The sequence below is a fragment of the Macrotis lagotis genome, chromosome 8, assembly GCF_037893015.1.
Source record: "Macrotis lagotis isolate mMagLag1 chromosome 8, bilby.v1.9.chrom.fasta, whole genome shotgun sequence".
Lineage (NCBI taxonomy): Eukaryota > Metazoa > Chordata > Mammalia > Peramelemorphia > Peramelidae > Macrotis > Macrotis lagotis.
The window spans coordinates 104764752-104787931 of NC_133665.1; the positions used below are offsets into that span (position 1 = coordinate 104764752).

The window sequence follows — 23180 nt, forward strand, 5'->3', positions numbered from 1 at the left end:
TAGTAATTCTTTGAAAATGATGTCAAGGCTCTTTTCCTGATCATGACTTTCAGGTATTCCAATAATTTTCAAATTATCTTTCCTAAGTCTGTTTTCCATATCAGTTGTTTTTTCAATGAGATATTTCACATTTTCTTCTAATTTTTCATTTTTTTGGTTTTGAAGTATTGATTCCTGATTTCTGGTAAATTCATCAATCTCCCTGAAATCTATTCTTTGTCTGAAGGATTTATTCTCCTCAGAGAGTTTTCTTATCTCTTTTTCTATCTGGCCAATTTTGCTTTTTAAAGCATCTTCTCCTCAATAACTTTTTGAACTGTTTTATCCATTTGACCTAAGCTGTTTTTTAGCATGCTATTTTCTTCAGCATTTTTTTGGATTTCCTTGACTAAACTGCTGACTTCATTTTCATGTTTTTCCTGCATCTCTCTCCTTTCTTTTCCCAGTTTTTCTTCCAACTCCCTCATTTGATTTTCAAAGTCTTTTTTTGAGCTCTGTCATAGCCTGAGCCCAATTTCTGTTTTTCTTGGAGTCTTTAGATGCAGGAACTTATGCTTCCTCATCTTCAGACTGAGTATTTTGATCCTTCTTGGGCTCATTTGCAAAATATTTCTCAATGGTCTTACTCTTATTTCTTTGCTTGTTCATTTTCCCAGCCTAAGCCTGTTTTTTTTTGGTGCTTCCTGAGCTTTTGGGACACTCCCACAAGGGTCTCAGTGTGTGAGGTTCTGTCCTCCCTCCTGGTCTGTGAATGAACATAAGCATCCCCCTCTGCCATGGGGCCGAGGTGGGGGGGCCTAGACTGGGATCAGGATCTGAATGTGGTCAGAGCCCCAGAGTCCTGTTCCAGGGGCAGAGGACAGAGCTCTGCAGTCTCTCTCTCTCTCTCTTCACTCCCCTCCCTTGGCTAAATGGGCTCATGCCCTGGGGGCTCCTGCTTACCGGCTCCGCCTGCTTCTGTTTCCTGGATTTGGGCTGCCAAAAGACCAAGCTGCTGGCTGTGTGCCCTGAGGGCTGGGCTCCAAGTGCTCATTCTGGCAGAGGTCCCCCGCTGTTCCCCCACTTTGTGCCGGTGCTCCCTGGGGTGCAGCTCAGGAGACTCCCCCACTGCTGTGAGCCTCCGCTCCCAACGCCCTGGGGCTGCCTCCAGGAGGCTGAAGTTCTTTGGCTCTGGTGGGCCACCCCTCTGGCTGGCCACCCCTCCGGTGGGCCACCCCTCCCACCCTGGGGAGCAGAGCCTTTCTGCTCTTTTCCAGGTTACCTTGAGTAGGAGAACTGCCTCACTGGGTCCCTTTGTGGGTTCTGTCTCTCGAAAGTTTAGTTAGAGTCCTTAGTTTATGAGTTTTTATCAGAGAGCTCCTAAGACTTGATCCCTTCATGTTGCCATCTTGGCTCCGCCCCGGCCCTGAGCATTATTTAGTACTGTGATTGAATAAGTGAATGGCTCAGACCTTGTTTACAGAACCTGAACAAGCTCTGGATTCTCACTCTTTCTTGAGACTGCTTGATGAGTAATTCATGTGATGAGCTCTTCCCTATTCAAACTGTTTTCTGCTGAATGTCTTATTGCTTGATCTTTCTCCCTTCTTCTCCAGGTTGGGTAGGAGAATTGGATGACTATTCGTTGCATGGTGGCTGTCTGGTCACTCAGGGAACCAAATGGATAGCTAACAACTGGATCAATGTAGACCCCAGCAGGAGTCGCCAGATCCAATTCCATCAGGAGATGGCTCGTTTTGCCCAGGAGGAACTTGAGGCCCAGACTGAGTGGACAGTGGACAAGTCCTACAAGAATGTGCATGTAGAGCTTTGATGGTGAGGGTGGGATCAGAGGCAGCCACAGACAAACCTGGAGCAGCTTCTCCAGGGACAGTTATGGGAGCCTTGGTATTGTTTGCTTTGACTGGAAGCTGATAGTCTTTGCCTTTTCTGCCTGGGGTGTTTGACTTCCTTCTCATTTGTGAGGCTCTTAAGATGATATCTGAGGTATTAGGTTTGGGGTAGTCAGAATGCTGAATTGGTGAGAAAGTCTGGCATAATTTATCAGGTACCATGAGCACCCAGAGGAGCCCTACTGCCCTGTATCCATGGAATTTCTCTGGGGAGAAAAAAGGATTTTCAAAGTAAGAAGGAATTTACTTGGAGCCCAAGTGAGTTCAATCCATATATGTACCTGGGGCTTCTGGTGGCCCCACTGCAGATGTGGCTGTTCCTATATTGCCATAGGAAATCTCCAGTAGTTAGTAGCTTCTGGGACAGGCCCAGGCTATGTCTGGGAAAGAGGGAAGTTCATTTTGAGGGCAGCAGTCTTCTGGTGGAGAAAAGGGAAAAAAATCAGGCTTAAGTTTTTTGTGTCTTTAAGGTGGGAAGAAATAGGTTGGAGTCTGAGTCTCACCTTCACATCCTGTAGTTGAGGAGAATTTAAGCCCTTAAGTTATTAGAAATATTACTGTCAACAGGAAAAAAAAAACTGATTTGGTGCTTGAGTTTCAGGGTGGGCTGGGGTGGTGGGGATGGGGATTGGGGAGGGAGGATACTGGCTAATTCCTCAGTTTCTCTAGGAACTTGGATTCCAGAGTGAAATCCTCCTTTTTTTGTTTTTTGCTGTTGAGCTATCTTGACACTGACCACCAAAGTGGGTGTTCAGATCTTCCCACTATAAGGAAAACTGCAGCCCTCAAAGCTTCATGCCTCTGATTCACAGGCTCAGAGTTCAACCTTGGGCAGGGTTCATGTGGAAGAAAACCAGTCATGTCTGAGCTGAACAAGACCAGATTATCTGGTCCTCTCATTTTATTGAGGCCCCAAGACTTAGGAAGCAGTGACTTCTCCAAGGTCACTGCACACCGATGACAGAGCCAGGACCAGGAGCCTTACCTGTAGCAAGGTGGGGAGTGATACCATAAATGGGCACATAGCAATGGTTTCTTCTCAGGGGAAAATAGACTTTGATCATGCCGAAGTATAAATTATTGGGGAAGAAGGGAAACTTTTAAAGTGCAATAGTAACAATTTTATGGAACGAAGCAGTTTGTTTTTTTGTTTTGTCCTTTGAAGTCATGTGTTCTCCGTGAGCAGTGGGTGACTGACAGCCTAGGTCCTGGGGGTCCTTGAAGGGCAGCTGCCTGCGGTCCGGCTGTCTCAGGACATGCCCTTTGCCTGTATCCTTGCTGGAGCCGGACACGCCTGTAGCTTCCGGGCGCTCGCCTCCCTCTCCTCCGTGTTGTCACGCACATGCAACTGGTGGCTGGTGCGCAGCCACGCGTCACGGGTGGGTGTGTGCAAACACTGCCGCCCGCGGACCCCCGCCAGCGCCCGCCCATTACAGAGCCTTCAGAACTAGCCGGAGGCCGCTCCTTGCTTCTCCGCCGACGATGCTGAGGCAGGGCCCCCCGCTTCTGGGGAGGTTTGGGGGGACTCGCTAGACCTTGGTGGGCAGGAGCTCCACGAGAGACGGCCCCGCGGGCGCGGCTCGGAGGCCTGGGACCCCGGAAGGGGCGGGGCGGCTCAGGTCCAGGGGGGGGGGCCGGGGGGGAGGTGAACTCGGGAGACGGCGCGGGGTGCCGCGGCCCCTTCCGGAGCGCCCCACGAGTGCGGCTTCCTTCGGGTGGTGGTTTGTCGGAGGGCGCCCCGGCCCCGGCCCTCGCTTGGCCGTTTCAGAGGCCGTGAAGCCGGGCCGTGGCGCGGCCTGTGCGCGGGAGGCGCGGACTCCGGCCGCGGGGAGGGGCCTCCGCGGATCGCTGCCACCCCCGGCATGGCAGGGCCGGCCGGAAGCGGGCCAATGGCCGCCCGGCTCGCAAGGCCTGGGCCGGGAACGGGCCGCCGCATTGGCTGTGGCGCCGCCCGGGCCCGTGCGCGCGAGGACGACGTCCTACGAGGAGCCGCTTGCGCGCGCGCGACCCTGTGTGCGTGTGTGTGCGTGTGTGTGCGTGCGCGCGGCCGCGGCCGGCGCGCACTTCCGGAGCCGTCTCTGCGAGGACCATGGAGTCTCCTTTGGCCAAGCCCGAGTCTTTGCTGCTGCTCGGGCCGGTCACCGCCCTGGAGTGCGTGGGGGACCGAGTCCTGGCAGGTAACGCGGCTCAGGCCGGGGCGCCGACGCCGGGCCCGGGCCCCGCCTCCCCCTCCCGGGCTGGCCGGCCGGCCCGCGGCCGCGGCGCTTGCTTGGCCCCTCCCCCACGCCCGGGGCTGCGGGAGCCGCTTTTGCCCGCCGTAGACCGGCCTAGACCGGCCCGGGCCGGAGGAGAAGGCCGAGGCGGGGCCTGGCCACGCGCTGACGTCATCCCGGAGCGGGAAACTGAGGCAGCGTCAGGTGTCGGATGGGGGAAAAAAGCTGATGATCGAATTAAAATGTATGACGGGTTTATTTCAATTGGGCCCAGAGTCGCGCACGCGCACACTGCTGGGCCCGGTGAGGGCCGAGAGCCCCAGGAAGTGCGAGGACAGTTACAGGCAGGCTCGGGGCCTGGGAAAGCAGTGAAAATAGAGCGGCTGAGCACTGTGTTTTAACCCTGACAGATCCCGCATTTTTCCTGACATGCGCTTGCCTGTGTTAAGGAAACCTTACTGTATGATAACACCCGCCCCCAAAACAGCCCAGCCATTCCCACGGGGCTGCCTCCTACTCGAATGTCCACAAGTGACAGAATCACCGTATTGTCCCGAACCAAGGCCACGACTTGGGAAGATCACTCAGTCCCCAAATCTGATTGTTCTGTCACATCAGGAACATATTAAAGCAACTCGAAACTCCAAGGAATGGAATGATCCTATGATTTGCAAGTGGGTTCCTTTAAAGTTATTAAATTAAACCCACTACCTGATTACTGTCACTCGATATGTCACAAGTTAGAGACTGCTCAGTAAAAGCTCAGTTAACAGATGCCAGGAAAGCGGAGGCAGAGTGGGTGGGTAAGAACCCTCCAAGCCTAGGAGAAAGCCAGTGAAAACAAAGGAGCAGAGATCCAGGTGCCACCTTCAGGGAACTACAAGTAGGTCAGTGCTGCTGATTATGTGTAAAAAAGATATAAAAGGCAGGAAGGCTGGATAAGGAAGAGTCCAGATTTTAGAGAGGTCTAATTGCTGCTTGAAGTTTATATTTGATCCTAGTGGAGATGGGGATAAATTGGAGCTCATTGAGCAGAGAGACTATTGAACTCTAAGCTCCTGGAGGACATGGACTGTCTTTTGATTATCTCCAGGGCTTAACTCAGGGTCTGGCTCACAGTAGGCACTTTAAAAATAGTTGTAGATTGAGAGGTGATGTGATTAGAACACTCAACTTGCAACTAAGAAAAAGCTTTTAAATTTGGTAATCATTAGTAATTTTAAAAAAAGGCAGTTTTAGTTGACCGTCAGAAGTCAAATTTACAGTCTTTAGAAGACTGAGAGGCACTGATGGTAGACTGCTTTTTTCAAGTTTAACTACACTAAGGTATGTAAAGTTATAGGTAGAGAGGGTAATTGGATCAGTAAAGGAGACTGACCACATTTGTAAGTAGTAAGAAAAGAACCAGGAGATCTGAAAAGCTTATTGGAAGGACTGGGAATGATAGTAGGGACAATTCACAGGTGGAGCTCCTGTAGAAGAGTTTGTCTTGCCAGTGAGTTGTGCCACCTCTTCACCTGAGACTGGAATTAGTGAAGATGTAAGAATGATGATTAAGAGATGAGGAAGGGAGAAGGGAAAACTCTGGAGACTGGGTTAAAATCAATTAGGGTCTAATAGAATGTCTACTTGCTACCGTGAGGAAGAACCCATTAAGGCGAGAAAACAGAACTTTATAGTAGGCCTTGCCACAATTTGGTGATTTCCCTCAGTACTGTTCAGGAGCACATGAAGAGGAATGAAGGAGGCAGGTGGTGGAAGTAATCCAAGATTGGGGTTTGGCCAGGCAGGAGCAGTGATAGGACTAAGAGGCAAGGGGATCGATTGAAGTGATCAGCCTTGACCTAGGGCAGTGTATGTAGAATGGTGGCTTGGAGTCAGAGGATATGGTTTCAAAATCCCAGGTCACTTGATATTTTTATGGTTTTGGGCCTCTCTAAAATGAGATTAGACTTCTGACAGTTGCTTCTGGCTTGATGAGCCCCACATTTCTTTTAAGTTCACATTTATAAGGACTTCATCTTATTTTGAGCATATGTATTGGTAACCTCGATTTTATTTTGCTATTTTGCTGTCCAGGTGAAGGGCCTAACCTACTAATCTATTGCTTGGAAACTGGCGGACAGCTTGTAGTAACCCAGGTTGTGCCAAGTGTGCTCTGTCATTATTACATCCATGGAATCAGAGAACTTCACAGCCCAGCATCTACACAGGCATCAGAGACAACCTTGGCTGTCTTTGGAAGCAAAGGCCTCCGGGTGTTAACGTTGAGCTGGGGAGAGAAGGCAGTGAAGCTGACGTGGATTTCCCAGCTTTGTGAGCTTCATGACTGGATCTGGGATCTTCATTGGCTCCAGGGCCCTGGAGAAGCCTCTTGTGTCCTGGCTTTGGCCCTAGGACACAATTCAGTAGTCCTTTATGACCACATCCATCAGCAGGCCTTAAAAGAAGTATACTGTGATGAGGTGTGTATTATCTATTCTGCTTGTTTGGTAGGAAAGCACTGGCAGGAGCTGGTGCTTGTTGCTGGAACTGTCTTTAACCAGCTTGTGATTTGGCACCCAGCTGATGACACCAATGAACAAAGAAGAGTCAAAGTAGAAAGAAGGATCAGTGGGCACAATGGGGTCATCTTCAGTATCTGCTACCTGCAGAGCAAAGGTCTTTTAGCCTCAGCCTCTGATGACCGGAGCATTCGGGTCTGGAGAGTGGGTGACCTGAGGGTCCCTCCCAGCCTAGTTCAATGTGTCCTAGTATGTTATGGTCACCAGTCCAGGGTGTGGTCTATCCAGCTCTTAGACAATTATATCATTAGCATTGGAGAGGATTCAGCTTGCATTGTATGGAATTATGTGGGTGAGATAGTTCAGACCTTTAAAGGACATAAAGGTCGAAGCATCAGGGCTGTGGCTGTCCACAAAACACAAACCTGGGTGGTAACAGGCGGAGCTGATTCGGGCATCAGACTTTGGCCTCTTAAAGGGAACAGGCTTCTGGGCAATAGTCTGGTACCCCTCGGCTTTGGCTCGGTGACAAAGAAGGGATCTCCAAAAGCCTTAACTTTAGTCAGCCCTACTTGGCTTCTTGTGATGACTGATATGGGAGCCATTTATCTTTATGACTTGACAGTTAAAGAGTGGAAGTTCATCTTGGATGACATCAATTACCAATCCTACAATTTGCTGAATGCTGTTCAGTTACCTGGTGGTAGTGTGGTATGTGCCCTAGGGAATCTGGAAGGTCACATTAAGATATTTTCCCTGCATTACCCACAAGAGGCAAAGGAACTAAAGCTTTATAAGGGGAAAGTTCATAACTTGAGCTGGGTCACTCGCCAGCCCCAGGATCCAGAAAGGAATGATTTGTGCTGTGCTCTTTTTGCTTCTGGCCCAGAGGGTGTCTTGTTGTGGCTGGATGTCTTGTTCTGCCCTTTTGGAAGGGTGGACAAAGTGGTGGAGCAACGTCGCTACGTCCTGCCCCTCTGCAAGCAAAGGTGGCACACCTGCCTCACCTTCTTGCCTCAAGGGGACTTCTTCGTGTGTGGTGACCGCCGGGGGTCTTTACTGCTCTTTCCTTGTGAAGTGACTACTGCTGAACCAGAAGGGGAAGAGACGGAAGGAAGGAAGATTGGCAGCAGTGCTGATAGTGAGGATCAAGGTTCTGATTGTTCTCTCACCCCTGAGGAGGGGTCCCCTGTTGACCTTCTGTTTGGTATTCATGGGAAGCAGGGTGTTACTTCAGTGATCTATCACAGGGGTTATGTCTATAGTACAGGCAGGGATGGCTCCTTCCAGCAGCTCTGTGTTCAGGGCCAACGACTCCAGCCTCTATGGAAACAAAAACCTTGCAAAGGTATGGACTGGGTGGCTGGACTTAGCTTTGCCCCTGATGGAAACCTACTTATTCTTGGTTTCCATTCTACCGACTTTGTAGTCTGGAGCCCAAAGACCCATGAGAAGCTGCACAAAATCCCCTGTGGTGGAGGCCACCGCTCCTGGGGCTATGCCCGCACTCCAGCCACTATGGTCTTTGCCTACATCAAAGCTGGGGATGTCATGGTGTATCAGGCTCTGGAGGAGAGCAACTACTGCCAAGCAGTCCTGAAGGAATCCTTGCATGGCCGAGAACTCACCTGTGTGAGGTACGTTGGAACTGTGAAGACTCAGGAGGGGGGCAGCCTCGTTGACATCCTGATCACAAGCAGTGAAGACACAACGGTAAACATCTTAGCTTTTGTAGCTGCTTCCTCCACAGTCTTTTTGCTTGCCACTATCAATAACCATATCTCCAGTGTCCGGGCCCTGGCACTGTGTGGGGCAGATACTTCTGGAGGAGAGCCACAGGCAAGACTTGGAACCCTTCTTTTTTCGGCGGGCAGCCGGGCTGAGATGCAATGCTATCAACTCTTGGTCACTCCAGACCTCAGCACCCAGGCCGGGCTTAGCTGTCAGGTCACTCATCTGATTTCTCATCGGTTAGATGAACACTGGGACCGTCAGAAGAACAAGCACAAATTTATCAAGATGGATCCTGAAACCAGGTAACTGTTACAAGCATATACTGACTCTGTAGGGAGCTCAAGAGGAAGTCTGATCACCAGCATTAAGGAAATGCTTGGAGTCTCCTTCCTTACTCTGATAGCAGAAGGCTGGCCCTTGGTCTAATGAGGTGTTCTGGTCATTCATTATGTGCCTATTGCATGCATAGCAGTGGCTTAGATTCTTGGGGATATGCAAAATAGATAACCTTACTTGAGGAGAAAAGATGTGCAAAATTAATACTTGAGTTCAAAATAGAATGTAGTAATTACCATTAATGTTGGGCCATGGGAGCTCAGAAGACTGGGAGAAAGCTTCATGGAGAAGGTGAATACTCTAGTGGGGGGGGGGCTTTTTTCTTCTATGTAACAAGGGTAGTTTCTCAGCTTATTGGAGAATGAAAGGGATAATATTTGGAAAAGGAGAGAATGTGGGGGTGGCTAGGTGGCGCAGTGGGATAAAGCACCGGCCCTGGAGTCAGGAGTACCTGGGTTCAAATCCAGTCTCAGACACTTAATTACCTAGCTGTGTGGCCTTGGGCAAACCACTTAACCCCATTTGCCATACAAAAACCTAAAAAAAAAGAGAGAATGTATAAAGTCCAAATATCAAAGGATACTTGTATGAACTAGTAAAGAAGTGAGCTAGGTAGTATCAATGGAGGAAAAGGAGAAAGGAAGGATAAGAGAGTTGTTGAAATGGATTGGTAGAATTTATTGGATTTGGGGTCCTTCCCTGGAAACTCCTGATCTCATGGGGAGAGAGACTCCAACTTTGGGGATGCCTCTCTTCTGTTAGATGGTTGAGATCAATTTGGATATGGGGAGAAAAATGTAACATTTAACAAAGTTTTCTTTGAGCAGCAACTATTGTTTCTGAACTGGATCATTTCTTTATTGAGCTGTGCGAAAACTATCACTAAGTTACTAGAGAGGAATTTAGTATAGCCTAAGAGCCATTGGGTCATGACTAACCCTTCATCATGATTAGTAAAGTCTGTCTCTGGTCTCAGGTACATGTCCATTGTTGTGGTGACCACTCCTCAGCAGTCTAGTCTTGGCTTGGTCCTAGCTGCAGCTTGTAGTGATGGATCCATAAGGTGAGTAGCACGTTTTTTGGGGGGTGCTGACTTTTGTGGGACCATTAGGGAAGCCAGAGATGGGAGCAGGATCAAGACAGGGAAAGTAAGAGCAGGTCACATCAAGACAGGGAAAGTAAGAGCAGGTCACATCAAGACAGGGAAAGTAAGAGCAGGTCACATCAAGACAGGGAAAGTAAGAGCAGGTCACATCAAGACAGGGAAAGTAAGAGCAGGTCACATCAAGACAGGGAAAGTAAGAAAGAGCAGGTCACATAAATGACAGACCTTTCACACAGTCTGAGTACTCTCGAATGAGACCATAGCTCAGAAAATGCAGTTTGTTCCCAATGATCTATCTGCTTGTAGGTATATCATTTTGGCAGATTTAAAATACTGGACTGGTTTTTCCACATTGTCCAATGGGGACAATTCATAGTATCACATCATACTGAGCAAAACATGAGAAAGAAAGAATAAAATCCTGGCAGGCAACCTTTGTAGGCCTTTATTTGCATTTCTCAGACAACAAAGTTAAGTGACCTGCTTGCGGTTACACAGACAAACAAAGGGTCAGAAGCTGGATTTCAGGGTCAGCCCTCATATCTCAGAAGGTACATTGTGAATTCCAGAGTCAAATAGAAATCATTTGGTCTAAATAAACATCATTGTTGCTGTTCCATTGGGAGATGGTGGTTTAGTTTTGCTTTCCTCCTTTTCTGCAAGGCTTTTTCTGGTGGATGAATTAGCTTGGAAACTACAGCTCCTGGGGGAGTCTTTTTACCATCAGCGCTGTGTCCTGAAGGTCCAGACATTGACATGTGAGACAGTGATGGGGAAAAGGTGAGAAATTGCTTCAAGGCCCTGTGTCAATATAGCATCCTGAGCACTTGTTTGAACACCCAATGAAGTCTCTTAATTCAAATGGAAGCTATTAGCCAGGAAGATGTTGAAAACCTTGGGATTTTAGAGCTGAGAAAGACAAATACAGAAGTGGGAGGGAGAAGAGGATGAGGAAGAAGAGCATCTGGAGTTTGTGGTCTGCAGATCTGTGCATTTTGTTTCTTATTAGGGGCAGGAATTGAGCCAGACAAGGAGACCAGCAGGAACTCTAGTCCTGTTGGACTTTCTCACTCCAAGTTCATGAAATGCAGCAGAAAAAGTTTGTGCAAAAAATAGTGGATGAAAGAGCAGGGTTCCCCTCTTTATGCTCTGAAAGGCATCTTGTGAGGTGTCTGGTCCACCTTTATCCAGCAGCCTCTGAGAATGCTCTCCCCTTCCCAGAAGTACGATCCTGTGTAGTGCTGCCACTGATGGAAGCATTGCATTCTGGGACCTCACGGCTCCCCTAGACCATGCCCTTAGGATTATCCGATCACCAGGATCCGAGCAGCTGCCTTGTGGTAGGTGTTGCCCTATTATCTCCCTCAAGATTTTCTTTATTCAGAAGTTCTATTCTTCTGAATAGGTTCATCAATCTTTGATGGGGCTTTTGTTTTTTCTAGATCTGGGGTGCCCCTGTCTGACCATCCAGGCACACAGCTGTGGAGTGAACAGTCTCGACATCAGAGAGACTGGTGCAGGGCAGTATCTTGTGGCCAGTGGTAGTGATGACGGGTCCATCCATGTCTGCCTGGTTGCTGTTGAAATGCCCCTCACTTCACAGGCCTCAGAAGAGGACAGGAAGCTCACTCCAAAGACGTGCATCCATATAGTGCACAAGTTTTCTGTGGTTTCTGCTCATGCCGCCCATGTGACAGGATTAAGAGTCCTGAGACCAGACCTCCTAGTATCTGCCTCTGTTGACCAGCGCCTGACCTTTTGGAGCCTGGGCCCTGCTGGCCTGTCTTTTGTAAGCAGTAGAGTCTGCCATGTGGCTGATGTGTCTGAAATGGACTGCTGGGCTAGTGAGCAAAGCAAAAGCTACCACTGTGTTCTCTCTGGACAGGGTTTGGAGATCATTCACTGGACAGGATGAGCAGTACCCTGGGCACAGCTGGGAAATCCAGCCTAGGACTAGACTTAATGGAGACTTTTGTCCCTGGTCATCCCAGCCCTGCTTCTGTCCCTACCTCATGCAAAGTTTCAAATTTCAGTGAAGGAACAAAGAAGTTATGAGTGATCCTGGCACCTGAGAAACTTTATTTCATGGGGAGAGCAAAGGACTTTGAGGAGATTGGAACATAAGGTAAGGATGAGAGGATGAGAGGATCTAACAGGCCTCAGTCAGTAAACAATATGAAGGATCTGGGAGGAGCTCTCCAATCAGAGGGAGAGCAGGCTCAGGGCAGAGGGAATTTCTAAATTGATTTCCATTGTGGAATGTTGAGTTTGTGGAGGAGTGAAGGTGCTTTATTTACACAGTAAAAATTAACATCCCGAGATCTACTGTTCTTTCACATTTAAATAAACTCAGAGAGTGTTTGGGAAATTTCTTGGATCATAGAACTATACTCTAGAAAGAGGTTCACATTTCTATATCACCTTAAGGTTTACAAAGCATTTTCTTCACAGCACCTGTGAGCTAGGGAGTCCTAAGAGTACATCTATCATTTTATAGCTGAGGAAACAAGTTAAAAAGCTCAAGTGACTTGCCTGAAGTCAGTGACTGTCAGAGCTGGGATGTGACCCAGTTTTTGTTTAGGGGTTGAATTGCTTGCCCCTCTAGGCTTGTATTGATGAGGAAAGTTGAGGCTGGGGCAGCTAGGTGGTGCTAGAGCACTGGCCCTGGAGTTAGGAGTACCTGAGTTCAAATCCGACCTCAGACACCTAGCCACTTAACCCCATTGCTTTGCAACAAACCTAAAAATAAAATTACCCAAGTTGTGGATTTTCTTCACTCCTTTGACCTTCATTTTGTTTTGTAGACTCCAAATCCCTGGGTTTGCTTTCCCACTTGTACTTCGAACCTTGGTTAGAATCTGCTGGCAAAGTGTCCAATCTTTCAAGTTTAAAAATTCATGGCATTGTGTCCCTCATTACACATAGCCAATTAGTTCTAACCTCCTCTCCATTCACATGGCTGCTAAGAACACATCTAGCCTAGATTGATGTAGCAACTACATCAAATCAATTCTTTCACCATTCCAGTATATATACACTGAAGCCAAAGTAATTTTTCTTAAGTACAGGTCTGATTATGTGATTTGTATACTCTTCCAACTTCAGTGCCTTCTGTTTTCTATAAAACCAGTTCTTTCATAGACCCCCTCTCAGAACCTTTCTAAAGTTGTAAAATAAAATACACAGGATTATAAAAGAAATAGTTGTCAAAATATTAAGTTCACAAACTTATTCCTGAGAATAAAGTTAGTTTTGAAGTCCTATACAGCCTGGTCCAACCTGTCAGCTTTCATTTGTTTATAATACTCTTGTTTCCCATCAGCCTTTGTACTGGTACTCCATATATGTGTGTGTGTGTGTGTGTGTATATATATATATATATATATATATATATATATATATATATATATATATATATATATACCCCCTGTGCTAGTATGTACCCCTTTCTTACATTTCTTACAGAGTCCTCCCATTTCATTTGTCTTTTGCTTCTCAGCCTCCCCATCCCCATTTTATGTGCTTTCTTTTCGAATTTGCTGAGAAGTTTGAGCTTGGGGAGCTTCTTTCACCAGGAGTTGGTGGTAGGTGTTTAGTATCTGAGAAACTCTATGGTGGTGATAGTAAGAAATCATTGATTAATGATTTAAGCAGAACTCTGAATGGGGAAGTGTATTTGTAAAATGGCTTTGAACAGCAGAATCAGTAGGTAATTTGATAAGCATTGGGGAACCACTGAAGTTCCTGAACATCTCGAAAGAACTTTTAATAATCATAGTGCATTATTAAAAAGATTACTCTGGCAGTAGTAGTGTGGAGAGATGGGGGTAGAGGTTGGACAGGGCCAAGCAGCAGGAATTCACAGGGTTGGGGTGGTAAATGGGTTTTGAATTTACTTCTCATATTCACTGAACTCTGGTACAGATAGATGGGTTTGTTCTCAGATAAGGCCAAAATGAGTGGTTTTTAGAGCACTGATTGTATCTTCTGAAAGAACTCTTCTTGTTTCATTGTTTCTTCCACAGGATTCTTCCCTGGGAAGAAGGCTTACCTTATTGAAAGTCACATGCTGCTCTGCCCTTTCTTTCTGGTGAAGAAAACTTGCTTATTCAGATTCATGTGCCAGATTTTAAGAAAGTTTTATTATTACTTCTGCATCAGAAATTAGCCCTTTGATCCTCCATTCATTGCTTCCTCCCTCCTAGGAAGATGTGTTTGAAAATTCAGAGTTCACAACTGGTTATGAGGTAGAGGACTTCTGGTTGTTCTTGCCCTAACTGTTCCTAGAGAGCCATTGTGGAGGAAATGTAATAAGGGTTGTTCTCTTCCTCCCTGAATGTGCACCTCCTTCCCCCAGCAAGCATCCATTTAGAAAAAGTGCTCTCTTGGGGCAGCTAGGTGGCGCAGTGGATAAAGCACCAGCCCTGAAGTCAGGAGTACCTGGGTTCAAATCTGGTCTCAGACAATTATCTGTGTGGCCTTGGGCAAGCCACTTAACCCCATTTGCCTTGCAAAAACAAAAAGAAAAAATAGAGAAAGTGTTCTCCTGGCTTTTTACCCCACAAGCATAGATTGCATAGTTAATTTGGGAAATGAAAATGACCAGAGACACTTGGGAGAGGACCGGGTTGTAAGTAAAAATTGTCTATGAAATGGTTAAATCCTCAGAAGGCACAGCTTTAGTAAGGAGACCAGGAATGGAGAAAGGGAGACTTAAATAAGTGGAAGATTAAATAAGAAGCTAGGATTCCTTGTTTGCCTCCTTGACCATCATCCTCTTTCAAAATGTGGCTCCTCCAGGAAATTTGGAAGATTTACCACCCAACACATACTGACTGGCACATGTTTAATAAATGCTTATTAAATTGGATTGTCTTGTTACTCACACTAAAACGTTTGGGATTACTGGGCTTCAAGACTGTATTTGATGAAATTGGGGCTCAGGAGCTGAGCAGCAACCAAGATGCCCACCTGATAACAAAAATCACTTTAAAATTTGCTGCCAGCCCTGCTAGCAGTAGGGCTTTTTGAGCCCTGACTGAACTAGAAGGGTTTCTTTCCTTGTTACTAAAACAAAGAGATGACAAACTGTCTTATAAGGGTAAGAGGTCATGACCCAGCAGATGAAATAGGGCACCTGTAGACTGCTAAAGTATTTTGTCCAAAATATACCACTTTTTTTAACCAAGTAAACAGTAGGCAGCAAGCTATCAAGCCAAGCAGCCCACCTTGCCAACCTTTTTAACACAATGCCCTGAGAAGCAGTAGAGTCCAGTGCCCTGGGGGCAAACAGTGAATAATGGCACATCTAGAAGGTCCTTGGAAGAGAACAGAACAGTGCTCTCAGATTTGGCTCAGTGGGGGAAGATGCAGGGTGGCCAGGGCGCTGTGAAAAACTTCCCGGACAGCTCGCATTAGTTGTAACCGAGCAAACATCTGGCTGAACAGATGAGGTTGTGGTTCCTGCAAGGAAAAAGGCTATTCCACACCCATCAGGGTGAAGTCACTCTTCTCCCTCTTGTCACCACTAGAACAGATTACCCCACAGCTATACCAGGCCCCAGAGGTGGTCAGAAGTAAACTCACCCCAAGGATGTGCACTCGGTTGTAGTAGGAGCTGAAGTCCATGCTCAGGTGCACCAGAAACTTGCATACCTAGAAAGCGGACAGATCCCTGAGTCTCCTCCATTCACAAGCTTAGAATGAAGGCAGAAGGCTCACCTTGTATGTCCTCTGCAAAAGAAACTTGGCCTTTTGGGGGACCAGCCCAGATGGGGAATTTTCAGGAGGGAGACTCCAAAAAAAATAAATCAGGTCCCCCTTTTGCTTCTAGTACAATTTGCTAGGTAGGTATCAAGCTAAATCACTTTCCAGAAACTGCCTGGGTGGAGAGCTGGAGGTCTATTCCTTGGCCTAGAGGAGGGCAGACACAGTCCTTACCCTCTCTCCCTACTCCCCTTTGGGCAGGAGTGCCTACCGCCTCTGTATTGGCTGTAATCCGGATTCCTGGACTGGAGACTTGAAGCTGGGCTGCATGGCTGAGCACCTCGGGAAAAGGGATGATGCCATTAAAAAGCAGAAGCCATTCGCCCTGTTCAGAGAAATGCCTTCATTTATTGGAGTTGCCATCAGCTGGTCCACTCTTGGTCTTCTTGTGTCCAGAACCTACAGAAAGCTCAATGTGACATTAGATCAACTGAAGTTCAGTCAGATTTGATAGCTAGAGCGCAGGAACACCCAAGAGTTCTGACAACATACTTGATGTTTTCAGAACCAGGCTCAGCAAACAGGTCCTTTGCTAGCTCTCCCAATCCCCTCTGTTCTGCTCACTCACCTCTTCACGAAGCAAGGAGAAATCCAGCTCAGACACACTGGGGAAAGCAGGATACAAACCTAAAAATGAGAAAGCTGTTGGGGGTCTGCCCCAAATACCCTTGGGCTATCCAGTAAGACACTCAAGTTCCAAGACCAGAAGGGCACAAGCCCATGACTTCTGATTTCTCCTGGAACTAAAGGCATCTAACCAAGTCCAGCTGAGTGAGGGTCCTGTCCCTGAAGCTTACCTTGCTCCACACCCCGCTGGTAGCCATCAAAGAGGGTGGCGAGGCGAGCGCAGTTGTACATGACAAAAGCTCCACTCTTGGTTCCTTTAGTGGAGATGCTGGTGTCCTCCAGGTCCAAGGACATCTGTCAGCAACATAAGAGTCCTGAACCCCAAGAGCTCTTGTCTGGAGGCAGCCCCATCTCCCCTCTGAGGCAGAAGCCATGTTTAGAATCAGGAGTTTACCTAGTCCAACACCCTCATTTTGGCAAGGAGAAAAATTCAGATCTAGAGAAGGCAGGACCATAGCTTGTCTCCCTTCAGATTCTCAGGCTTATTTCAGGTCCTTATTTCTACTACACCACAGCTTCCTCCCTAATTCAAGAGACACTCTAAGCATAAGGACAGTTATTTTCTTCCCAGATTAGACTCTTAACTCTTCAAAGGCCTTATTTTCCTACAGCCTGATGGAAGGGCATCATGCTAACACACTGTCTGCTCCCGTTGTGCATTTCTGTCTGTCCTTGGGCAAAGCCTAGGCCGGTGAACTAGCCAGGTCTTACCTGACTTCGATGGGCCGTACTTAACATTTCAAACTTGACTGCAGCTGAAGTAAGAGCCCCAATTATTTCATTCCAGGTCTCATCTATGTAGGGTGCAGAATCCATGACAGACATATCAATCTCTCTCCTCCCTGATGGTGCTCTCTATGATCTCTAATCCCCTTTCCCTTCCTCAGTTTAGTAAGGGGTGCAAGAGACAAAACATGATACCAAAAGTAAATTTGTTGGAAAAAAAAGATTAGTGCATTCCATAGCCCAACAGAAAAGTTTTTTTGGTATTGTCCATCCCTCTCTTAATTAACAGATTGCTAACTGCTAAAGAACAAAAGGTTCCAACAGTTCCCTTCATTCAACTCTCTAACAGGCAAAGAGCTATAAGTCCCAGGAGAGGAAGGGTGATCCCCAGGGTTCTGGTTTCAACAGGCATTACCCTGAGCAAAGTCAACTCCATACTTCAGCACTGAAGCCTCTCGCATCTGGGACTGCCGGAGCCTGCCAAAAACAGCCCATTGGAAAATAAGTAATGGATGTTCCCTTGGCCTAAGTCACCCAGGGAAGGTCTCACCTTAGCTTTCTTGCCCCATTCTTTCCTTCATGGGCTAGCCAGGTGACTTTTCATTTACCCATGTCTTCCCCTCCATGCCCACCAAAAAGTCATTCCCAGAACACAATCTAGTCTTTAGCTGCCTCGTGCTTACTCACTTGTAATACTGGGGAGCACTTAGTGGGACTGGGGAGCCCACAACTTTCACTGGTCCACAGACAAGGTGCTTCTGAAAAAGGGGAAAACAGCAGTGTCCCCAGATGGTCCTGGAAACAGCTATTCCTCGATCCTGGTTCCTCAGCCTGCAGTATCCAAGTCAGAGGCCACTGCTCCATGATGACCCTCTCCAGTCAATCACAAGGCCCAGAAGTTCTGCCTCCTCCATCACAGCACCTCCAGTCTAAATCTCTTCACTCTCTCAATCTGGCCCACTGTAACAGCACCCCAACTCATCACTCCCACCCTACCCCCCATGCCTCTGATCATCCTCCTATCCAATTTATCTGTGATGATAAATGAAAACACTTAGTGAGAGCATCCTAGATGCCAAACACGACGAAAAGCAAGACAGTCCCTATTCTAAAAAGAAAAATTATACTGAAGTCCTGTACAGGCACCAGAGTATCTTCTTAAGGCTCAGCCTAGAGTGTCACATATCCCTCATTGACAGCCTTCTGGGACTCCCTAATTATCATCATATAAAGATTAAAGACTTGAAGTTCAAAACCCTCACCCATCTTCTTTTGCCTTCCCTCTCCAGACACACTTCCCCTCCAGCACTCACCTCAGACCAGACCCTGCCCTGCCCTGCCCAGAATGCCTTCTCCTCTGTTCCTCCTCCTGGCCCAGGTCCTTTGGTTGAGATGGTGATCAATCAAAACACCTACCATCTTAGCCTAGCCCGCCTTGTTCTGTCTCATCAGGACAAAACACTGATATTCATAATTTTGTTATCTAAGCCAGAGCTGTCCAACCTTACTCTTAGATACATGCTGCTTATTATTTTTTAAGCAAACTCCATTTATTCTTATAATCTTTAGTGGGTTTTTTGGCAAGGCAATAGGGTTAAATGACTTGCCCAAGGTCACACCACTAGGTAATTTTTAAGTGTCTAAAGTTACATTTGAACTCAGGTCCTCCTGGCTCCAGGGTTGGTGCTCTATTCACTGTGCGACCTAGCTGCCCCCCAGCCTTAGTTTTATGTATCCTCAATAAATCAATAATGACTTATGGCTGATTCCAAATCCTGGTGAGATACAGATCACTTGGGCAATTCCATACAAAAATGAGTACTAGACCTAGTTCTAACTTTCTAGAAGATTAATGTCTGATGACACAGAGAGGGACACATGGCCTATGACACAAAAGAAAGAAAAAATCATGACCTGAGAATGCAGCAAAGCCCATCTATCCAAACAAAGGTCAGTTTGTGCTGGTCTCACAGGTAGAGAGGGAAATCCAGGGTCAAGAAGAAATGACCAGTGCCTTCTGGTCTGTTACTAACCTGTCTAGAAGGGGCATTGACATCCACTAGTCTCCAGAGCAGGTCTACCTTCTGCTGTTGGAATGCTTCCTCACAGCTCACCACGTGTACTACGGAGCAGGTTGCACCTCCAGCAGAAGACTCAGCCTGCAGAAAGCAGTGCAAGGATTTGAACTCCTATTTTATAGAAGGGGAAATTGAGACACCAAAAGATTAAATGGCTTGTTTAAAGTCACAAAGCTTAGGGGTGACAGAGTCTAGTCTTGACACAGGGGCCAGGAGTCTTCCTTCTTTGCCAGTGTGCCTCTCAGAGGTTGGCATTCACTGCTGGCCTCACTGACTGGCCTAAGTCAGATCAGTTCAGAGGATGGCAAGAAGAAAGGTGAAGAGGGGAGAGAGTTTACACACCTCACTGTGACTCAAGGGAAGATCCCTGGGGCACTTTTGGGCAGCCTCTTGCAGCTCAGTCAAGGCTTTCAGCTGATCCTCGGTGACTATAGAGGAAATGAAGAAAAGGAAAGAGGTGAAAGCAGACCAGGTCTGGTGCTTCACTCCATTTGAATGGTCTTGGTGCTCCTTCTCTGCAGGGACTGAACCAAAGGAGAACAGCTGAGGGTCATCCCTCTCCCATAGGTGATTTCTTAGCTTTTACCTAAGCAGATGTCCAAGTTGGGGTCAAAGCCTTCCAGGCCTGGCTGCTGCTCCAGAAACTCTTTCAAGGATACTTTGCATATCACTCCAGGAGGGAGGTCTTCAGTTGGAACAGCAACATCTCTAAGCACTTCCTTCAGTGCTACAGTGCAGTCTGGGGCTGAGGATGTCTTGGAAGCTGATGGCCAGTTGACTTTTAGCTGCTGCAGGAAATCCCTGAGCCCAGGATCCTGTACAGCTGGAACCTGGTACACAGTCACCCTGCAGAGCAAACAGGAATCCGTAGCCTACTGCACCAATACCACAAACTGACAACGACCCAACCTTCTCCAAGTTCCAGACCCACTTTCTTGTGGGTTCTTTACATCAACATGTCCTTAACTGTAGTATCTTAAACTTACAAACACTGAAATCTGTCATTCAGTCTTTGATGAGGTCTGAACCCTCAAAATGGTCTGCTTCTCCTTCAACCCTACATCCATGTTTTCAAATTACAAAAATTGGACAGCCTATGTGATTATGGATATAAAAAGCACTATACTAAAAGATCTATGTTAACAATGGCTCATACTTCCTTGCAACTTCAAGATTTAATAGCACTACAACTCTAGGGAGTAGAAAGCATCCCAGTAAGGAAAGGAAAGATGAGGAGGTTCAGAGAGATCAAATGATTCGCCCAAATTGAGATGCATATCTTCAGCTTTGAACATCAGGATTCGCTGTTCACTATTCATGCAGCCTTTCCTATAAAGCTTCCATCAGCTAAAAAAATAATCATCTTATTCATAAATTATGCAACTGAGTTAACAGCTTATGTAAATGCCAATTATCACATCCCCTCTGTAGCTCAATAGTTTCTTGAGCTGCTCTAGTCAAAAAAAAAATTCACTCTTGGAATCGTTCTGAGCTGGCAGTTATTCTTCTGGCCCTTGTTAGTTTAGTAGGATCAGCCTGGCATTGTCCTTGAAAATGCAGGGTCTCCTCTCCATCCCTCAGTGAAAATAGGATGATAATAATAATAATGACCCATACATAACAGTAACCCAGGTGCATGGGCTTCCTTCCCATTAGTGGCCTAATATAAATTAGGGAGGAGGCAGCTGGGGAACAGGGCTTCCGAGTGGGAAATGCCCACAAACTTTGTTGCTGTCATGACGACTCGCTTTCCGGCGCCGGACCCTGCCCGGCCCGTGCTGGACAGCCGCCCGCCGGTGACTCACCCTTGTGTCCGCAGAGCCTGCGCCAGGTGATCGGCCACCAAGACGGCCCTGAGCTGGCTCAGGCTCATGCTCTCGGGCCCCTTGGCGCCCTGCAGGGCCCCGCAGTGCAGGATGATGCGGAGCCCCGAGGTGCAGGGGGGAGGCTGGGGGGCCGCGTAGCCCTGGAGGGAGCTCAGGACTTGCTGGAAGACGGAGGGCCTCTGCAGCTGGAGGGCCAGGCCAGCCTGGGTCTGGGTGCATTTCTGGATGGGGGGGACCCCCGGGCCCTCCAGAGCCGCCACCCCATCCAGGATGTCTTTTGGCACCTGGAACATAGAGGGGAGGGAGGAGGCGGAGGGTGGTGCGGCCCCTCCCCGCCCGGGGGTCCCTGCTCCCTAGTCCCCTCCCCCAGCTGGGCCCCACCTGCCCGGTGCCGAACAGGGCCTGCAGGGCGCCGCGGGGCGCCAGGAAGTCGCGGCTGCGCAGGTTCCGGGCGCTGTTCTCCTTGAACCACACGGAGCCGCCGGGCCCGGCCGAGGGCGGCGGGGGCCGCAGGGCGGCGTTCAGGGCCCCCAACGTCTCCCCGACCCCGAAGCGCCCGGTCGCCATGGGGACCGGAAGAGTGGCGGGCGGAAGCGGAACTCGGCCCCTCGGGCGGGGCCGGAAGCGGAGCGAGCGCGGGGCAGCCACGTGGCCTGCGGGCCCGGCCGCGGAGCAGGCGGCCCCGCCCCGATCCTAAGGGGCGCCTTGAGCGGGCGAGGGCCGGGCGGGCCGGGCGTCGCCGCGCCGGGCACGCGCCTCCGCCGCCAACGCTGGGCACGCGCTCAGCCACGCGGTCCTGCCAGAGAGCGGGGAAGGACCTCAAGAGGCAACCTCTGCGAACTTCCTCACTTAAGCACAAAGCTTTTTATTGATGCCTGTTGAGATTGGGGCAAGAAGGTGGCCGGTGGGGTGCGACGCTAGGAGAGGGGCCGCCAAGGTGCTATTGTTTCAGCCCCATCACACCGTGTGACTCCTTTGGGGATTTTCCTGGCAGATACTGGCGGGGTTTGTCATTTCCTTCTGCAGCTCATTTTACAAATGAAGAAACTAAGGCAAACAAGGTTAAGTGACTTGTTCTGGTTCACCGAGTCCGGGGTCAATTTGAACTCAGACCCTGCGGCCTGGACAAATTATGTAAATTCTCTGCCTAAATTCTTTCACCTGTAAAATGATCTGGAAAAGGGAATGGCAAACTGAAAGTGGACAAAGTTTTACATCATTCATTCTCAAATAATATATATCCCCTCTCCTATCCAGTAAACCAGCCCCTACCAACAAGGATTTAAAAGGGGGGGCACTAAGAAAAACACATTCACTATGATTGGCAGATTAATAAGATTTAACACCCAAACCTCCCTACAGTTGCAGCAAAGGGAGGTACTTTTCTCAACTTTTGTAGCCTCCCAATTTGCAGATGAAAAAACTGAGGCTTAGAAAGGGACCAAGTTAGTCTACATAGGTACTTAAAAGTAGAGCTGGGACATGAAACCAGGGCTTTTTCCCACCACACCCTCCCTTCTTCAAGCAAGTACTTCATAAATAGGAATGAAGACAATCCCTGTGGCTTCGGTGGAAAGCTAACACTAGAGTAGCAGGTGATCAGATGCCCCAACTCATACATAAGTAAGCCCAGAGGACAGAAGCTAAGCTGGGGAATCAGAAACTGCCATTAGGCACTTCTCCCTGAGGTCCTCCTCAGGAATAGTTGGTACTTTCTTGAGACAAATCAGGTCCCTGAATTGTGCTGCTCCACAATCAGCTTTAGTCTTTGTCAGCATTTTAAATATCTTATTTTAGGCTACCCTGAGAAGCAGCCTCTAGAATGAGTGATCAGAAGTTTAAGCCTGTCGTTGAATAACTGGGATGAAGAAGAGTTGAGGATTTCTTGAGCATTAAGATCAGACTGGTGTGATATGAGTTAAAAATCTCTGTAGTTGGGCATTTGGAAGGCTCTTATATGGGAATGCCACAGAGAAAATGATCCTGGGCTCAAGGAGATGAGAAAAATTACATTTTCCTTCACTGGAGTCTTCAGCCTGAGGGAATGTTTTAGTAGCCCACTAAGGTGATCTGATCACTCTCTAGAGTGATGGAGCCTCAGCATAGTGCTAAACAGGTGGACTTGTGTCTGCTTGGTCAGTTTTCCTGAGGCCCTGCCTCCAATTCCACTTCTTTCATTTCCTGAACCTACTCTTTAGGACCTCAGTATCCCAGGGCAGTGCTCTCTCCACCACTCACAGCCAAGAGGTGATCTGAGAATTCCTGCACACGCCAGACCAACTACTGACTGTCTGCAGTGACAGGAAGAGACCCACTAGCTCAGGTCAGATCCAGCCCAGTGGCAGAGGCCACCTTGCCTTCCTCTCTGCCAGA

The 23180-nt window shown here is 48.1% G+C and overlaps 3 protein-coding genes across 12 annotated transcripts in view; 2 read left to right on the top strand and 1 right to left on the bottom strand.

The window, feature by feature from the left end:
* P4HTM (prolyl 4-hydroxylase, transmembrane) overlaps positions 1 to 9742 on the top strand; it is a 40011-nt gene extending 30269 nt beyond the window's left edge. Inside the window, exons 9-10 of one of the 3 annotated variants that reach the window (XM_074197902.1) lie at positions 1596 to 1815; positions 9656 to 9742. In XM_074197902.1, the coding sequence (XP_074054003.1) occupies positions 1596 to 1813 (218 nt within the window). In that variant the 3' untranslated portion in view covers positions 1814 to 1815; positions 9656 to 9742. Of the gene's footprint in view, positions 1 to 1595; positions 3265 to 6184; positions 6265 to 9655 lie in introns of those variants that run through there. The other 2 variants (XM_074197903.1, XM_074197904.1) reach the window with 2 other exon arrangements.
* WDR6 (WD repeat domain 6) lies at positions 3947 to 14654 on the top strand. Of its 6 annotated transcripts, none has more exons than XR_012470911.1 (7): positions 3947 to 4069; positions 6185 to 8645; positions 9656 to 9742; positions 10448 to 10564; positions 11006 to 11124; positions 11227 to 11909; positions 13810 to 14654. XR_012470911.1 is itself a non-coding variant. In XM_074197897.1 (7 exons), exons 1-7 carry the CDS (start codon positions 3982 to 3984, stop codon positions 11697 to 11699), a joined length of 3249 nt encoding a protein of 1082 aa, XP_074053998.1. In that variant the 5' UTR covers positions 3947 to 3981; the 3' UTR covers positions 11700 to 13161. The 6 variants fall into 6 exon arrangements, 5 of the variants coding, with proteins under 5 accessions (XP_074053998.1, XP_074053995.1, XP_074053996.1 ...); XM_074197897.1 differs by lacking the exon at positions 13810 to 14654 and having other exon boundaries at positions 11227 to 11573; positions 11670 to 13161; XM_074197894.1 differs by lacking the exon at positions 13810 to 14654 and having other exon boundaries at positions 11227 to 13161.
* On the bottom strand, positions 11670 to 21407 carry DALRD3 (DALR anticodon binding domain containing 3). Of its 3 annotated transcripts, none has more exons than XM_074197899.1 (13): positions 21189 to 21405; positions 20787 to 21091; positions 19568 to 19827; positions 19324 to 19409; positions 18937 to 19092; positions 17591 to 17661; positions 17319 to 17380; positions 16889 to 16971; positions 16348 to 16471; positions 16119 to 16177; positions 15762 to 15875; positions 15371 to 15439; positions 11670 to 15247 (listed from the first exon to the last, which is right to left on the bottom strand). In XM_074197899.1, the coding sequence occupies exons 1-13, from the start codon at positions 21372 to 21374 to the stop codon at positions 15128 to 15130; spliced, it is 1695 nt and encodes a 564-aa protein (XP_074054000.1). In that variant the 5' UTR covers positions 21375 to 21405; the 3' UTR covers positions 11670 to 15127. The 3 variants fall into 3 exon arrangements, with proteins under 3 accessions (XP_074054000.1, XP_074054001.1, XP_074054002.1); XM_074197900.1 differs by having other exon boundaries at positions 18937 to 19062; positions 21189 to 21404; XM_074197901.1 differs by having other exon boundaries at positions 15158 to 15247; positions 15762 to 15949; positions 21189 to 21407.
* Between the last annotated feature and the right edge of the window lie 1773 nt (positions 21408 to 23180).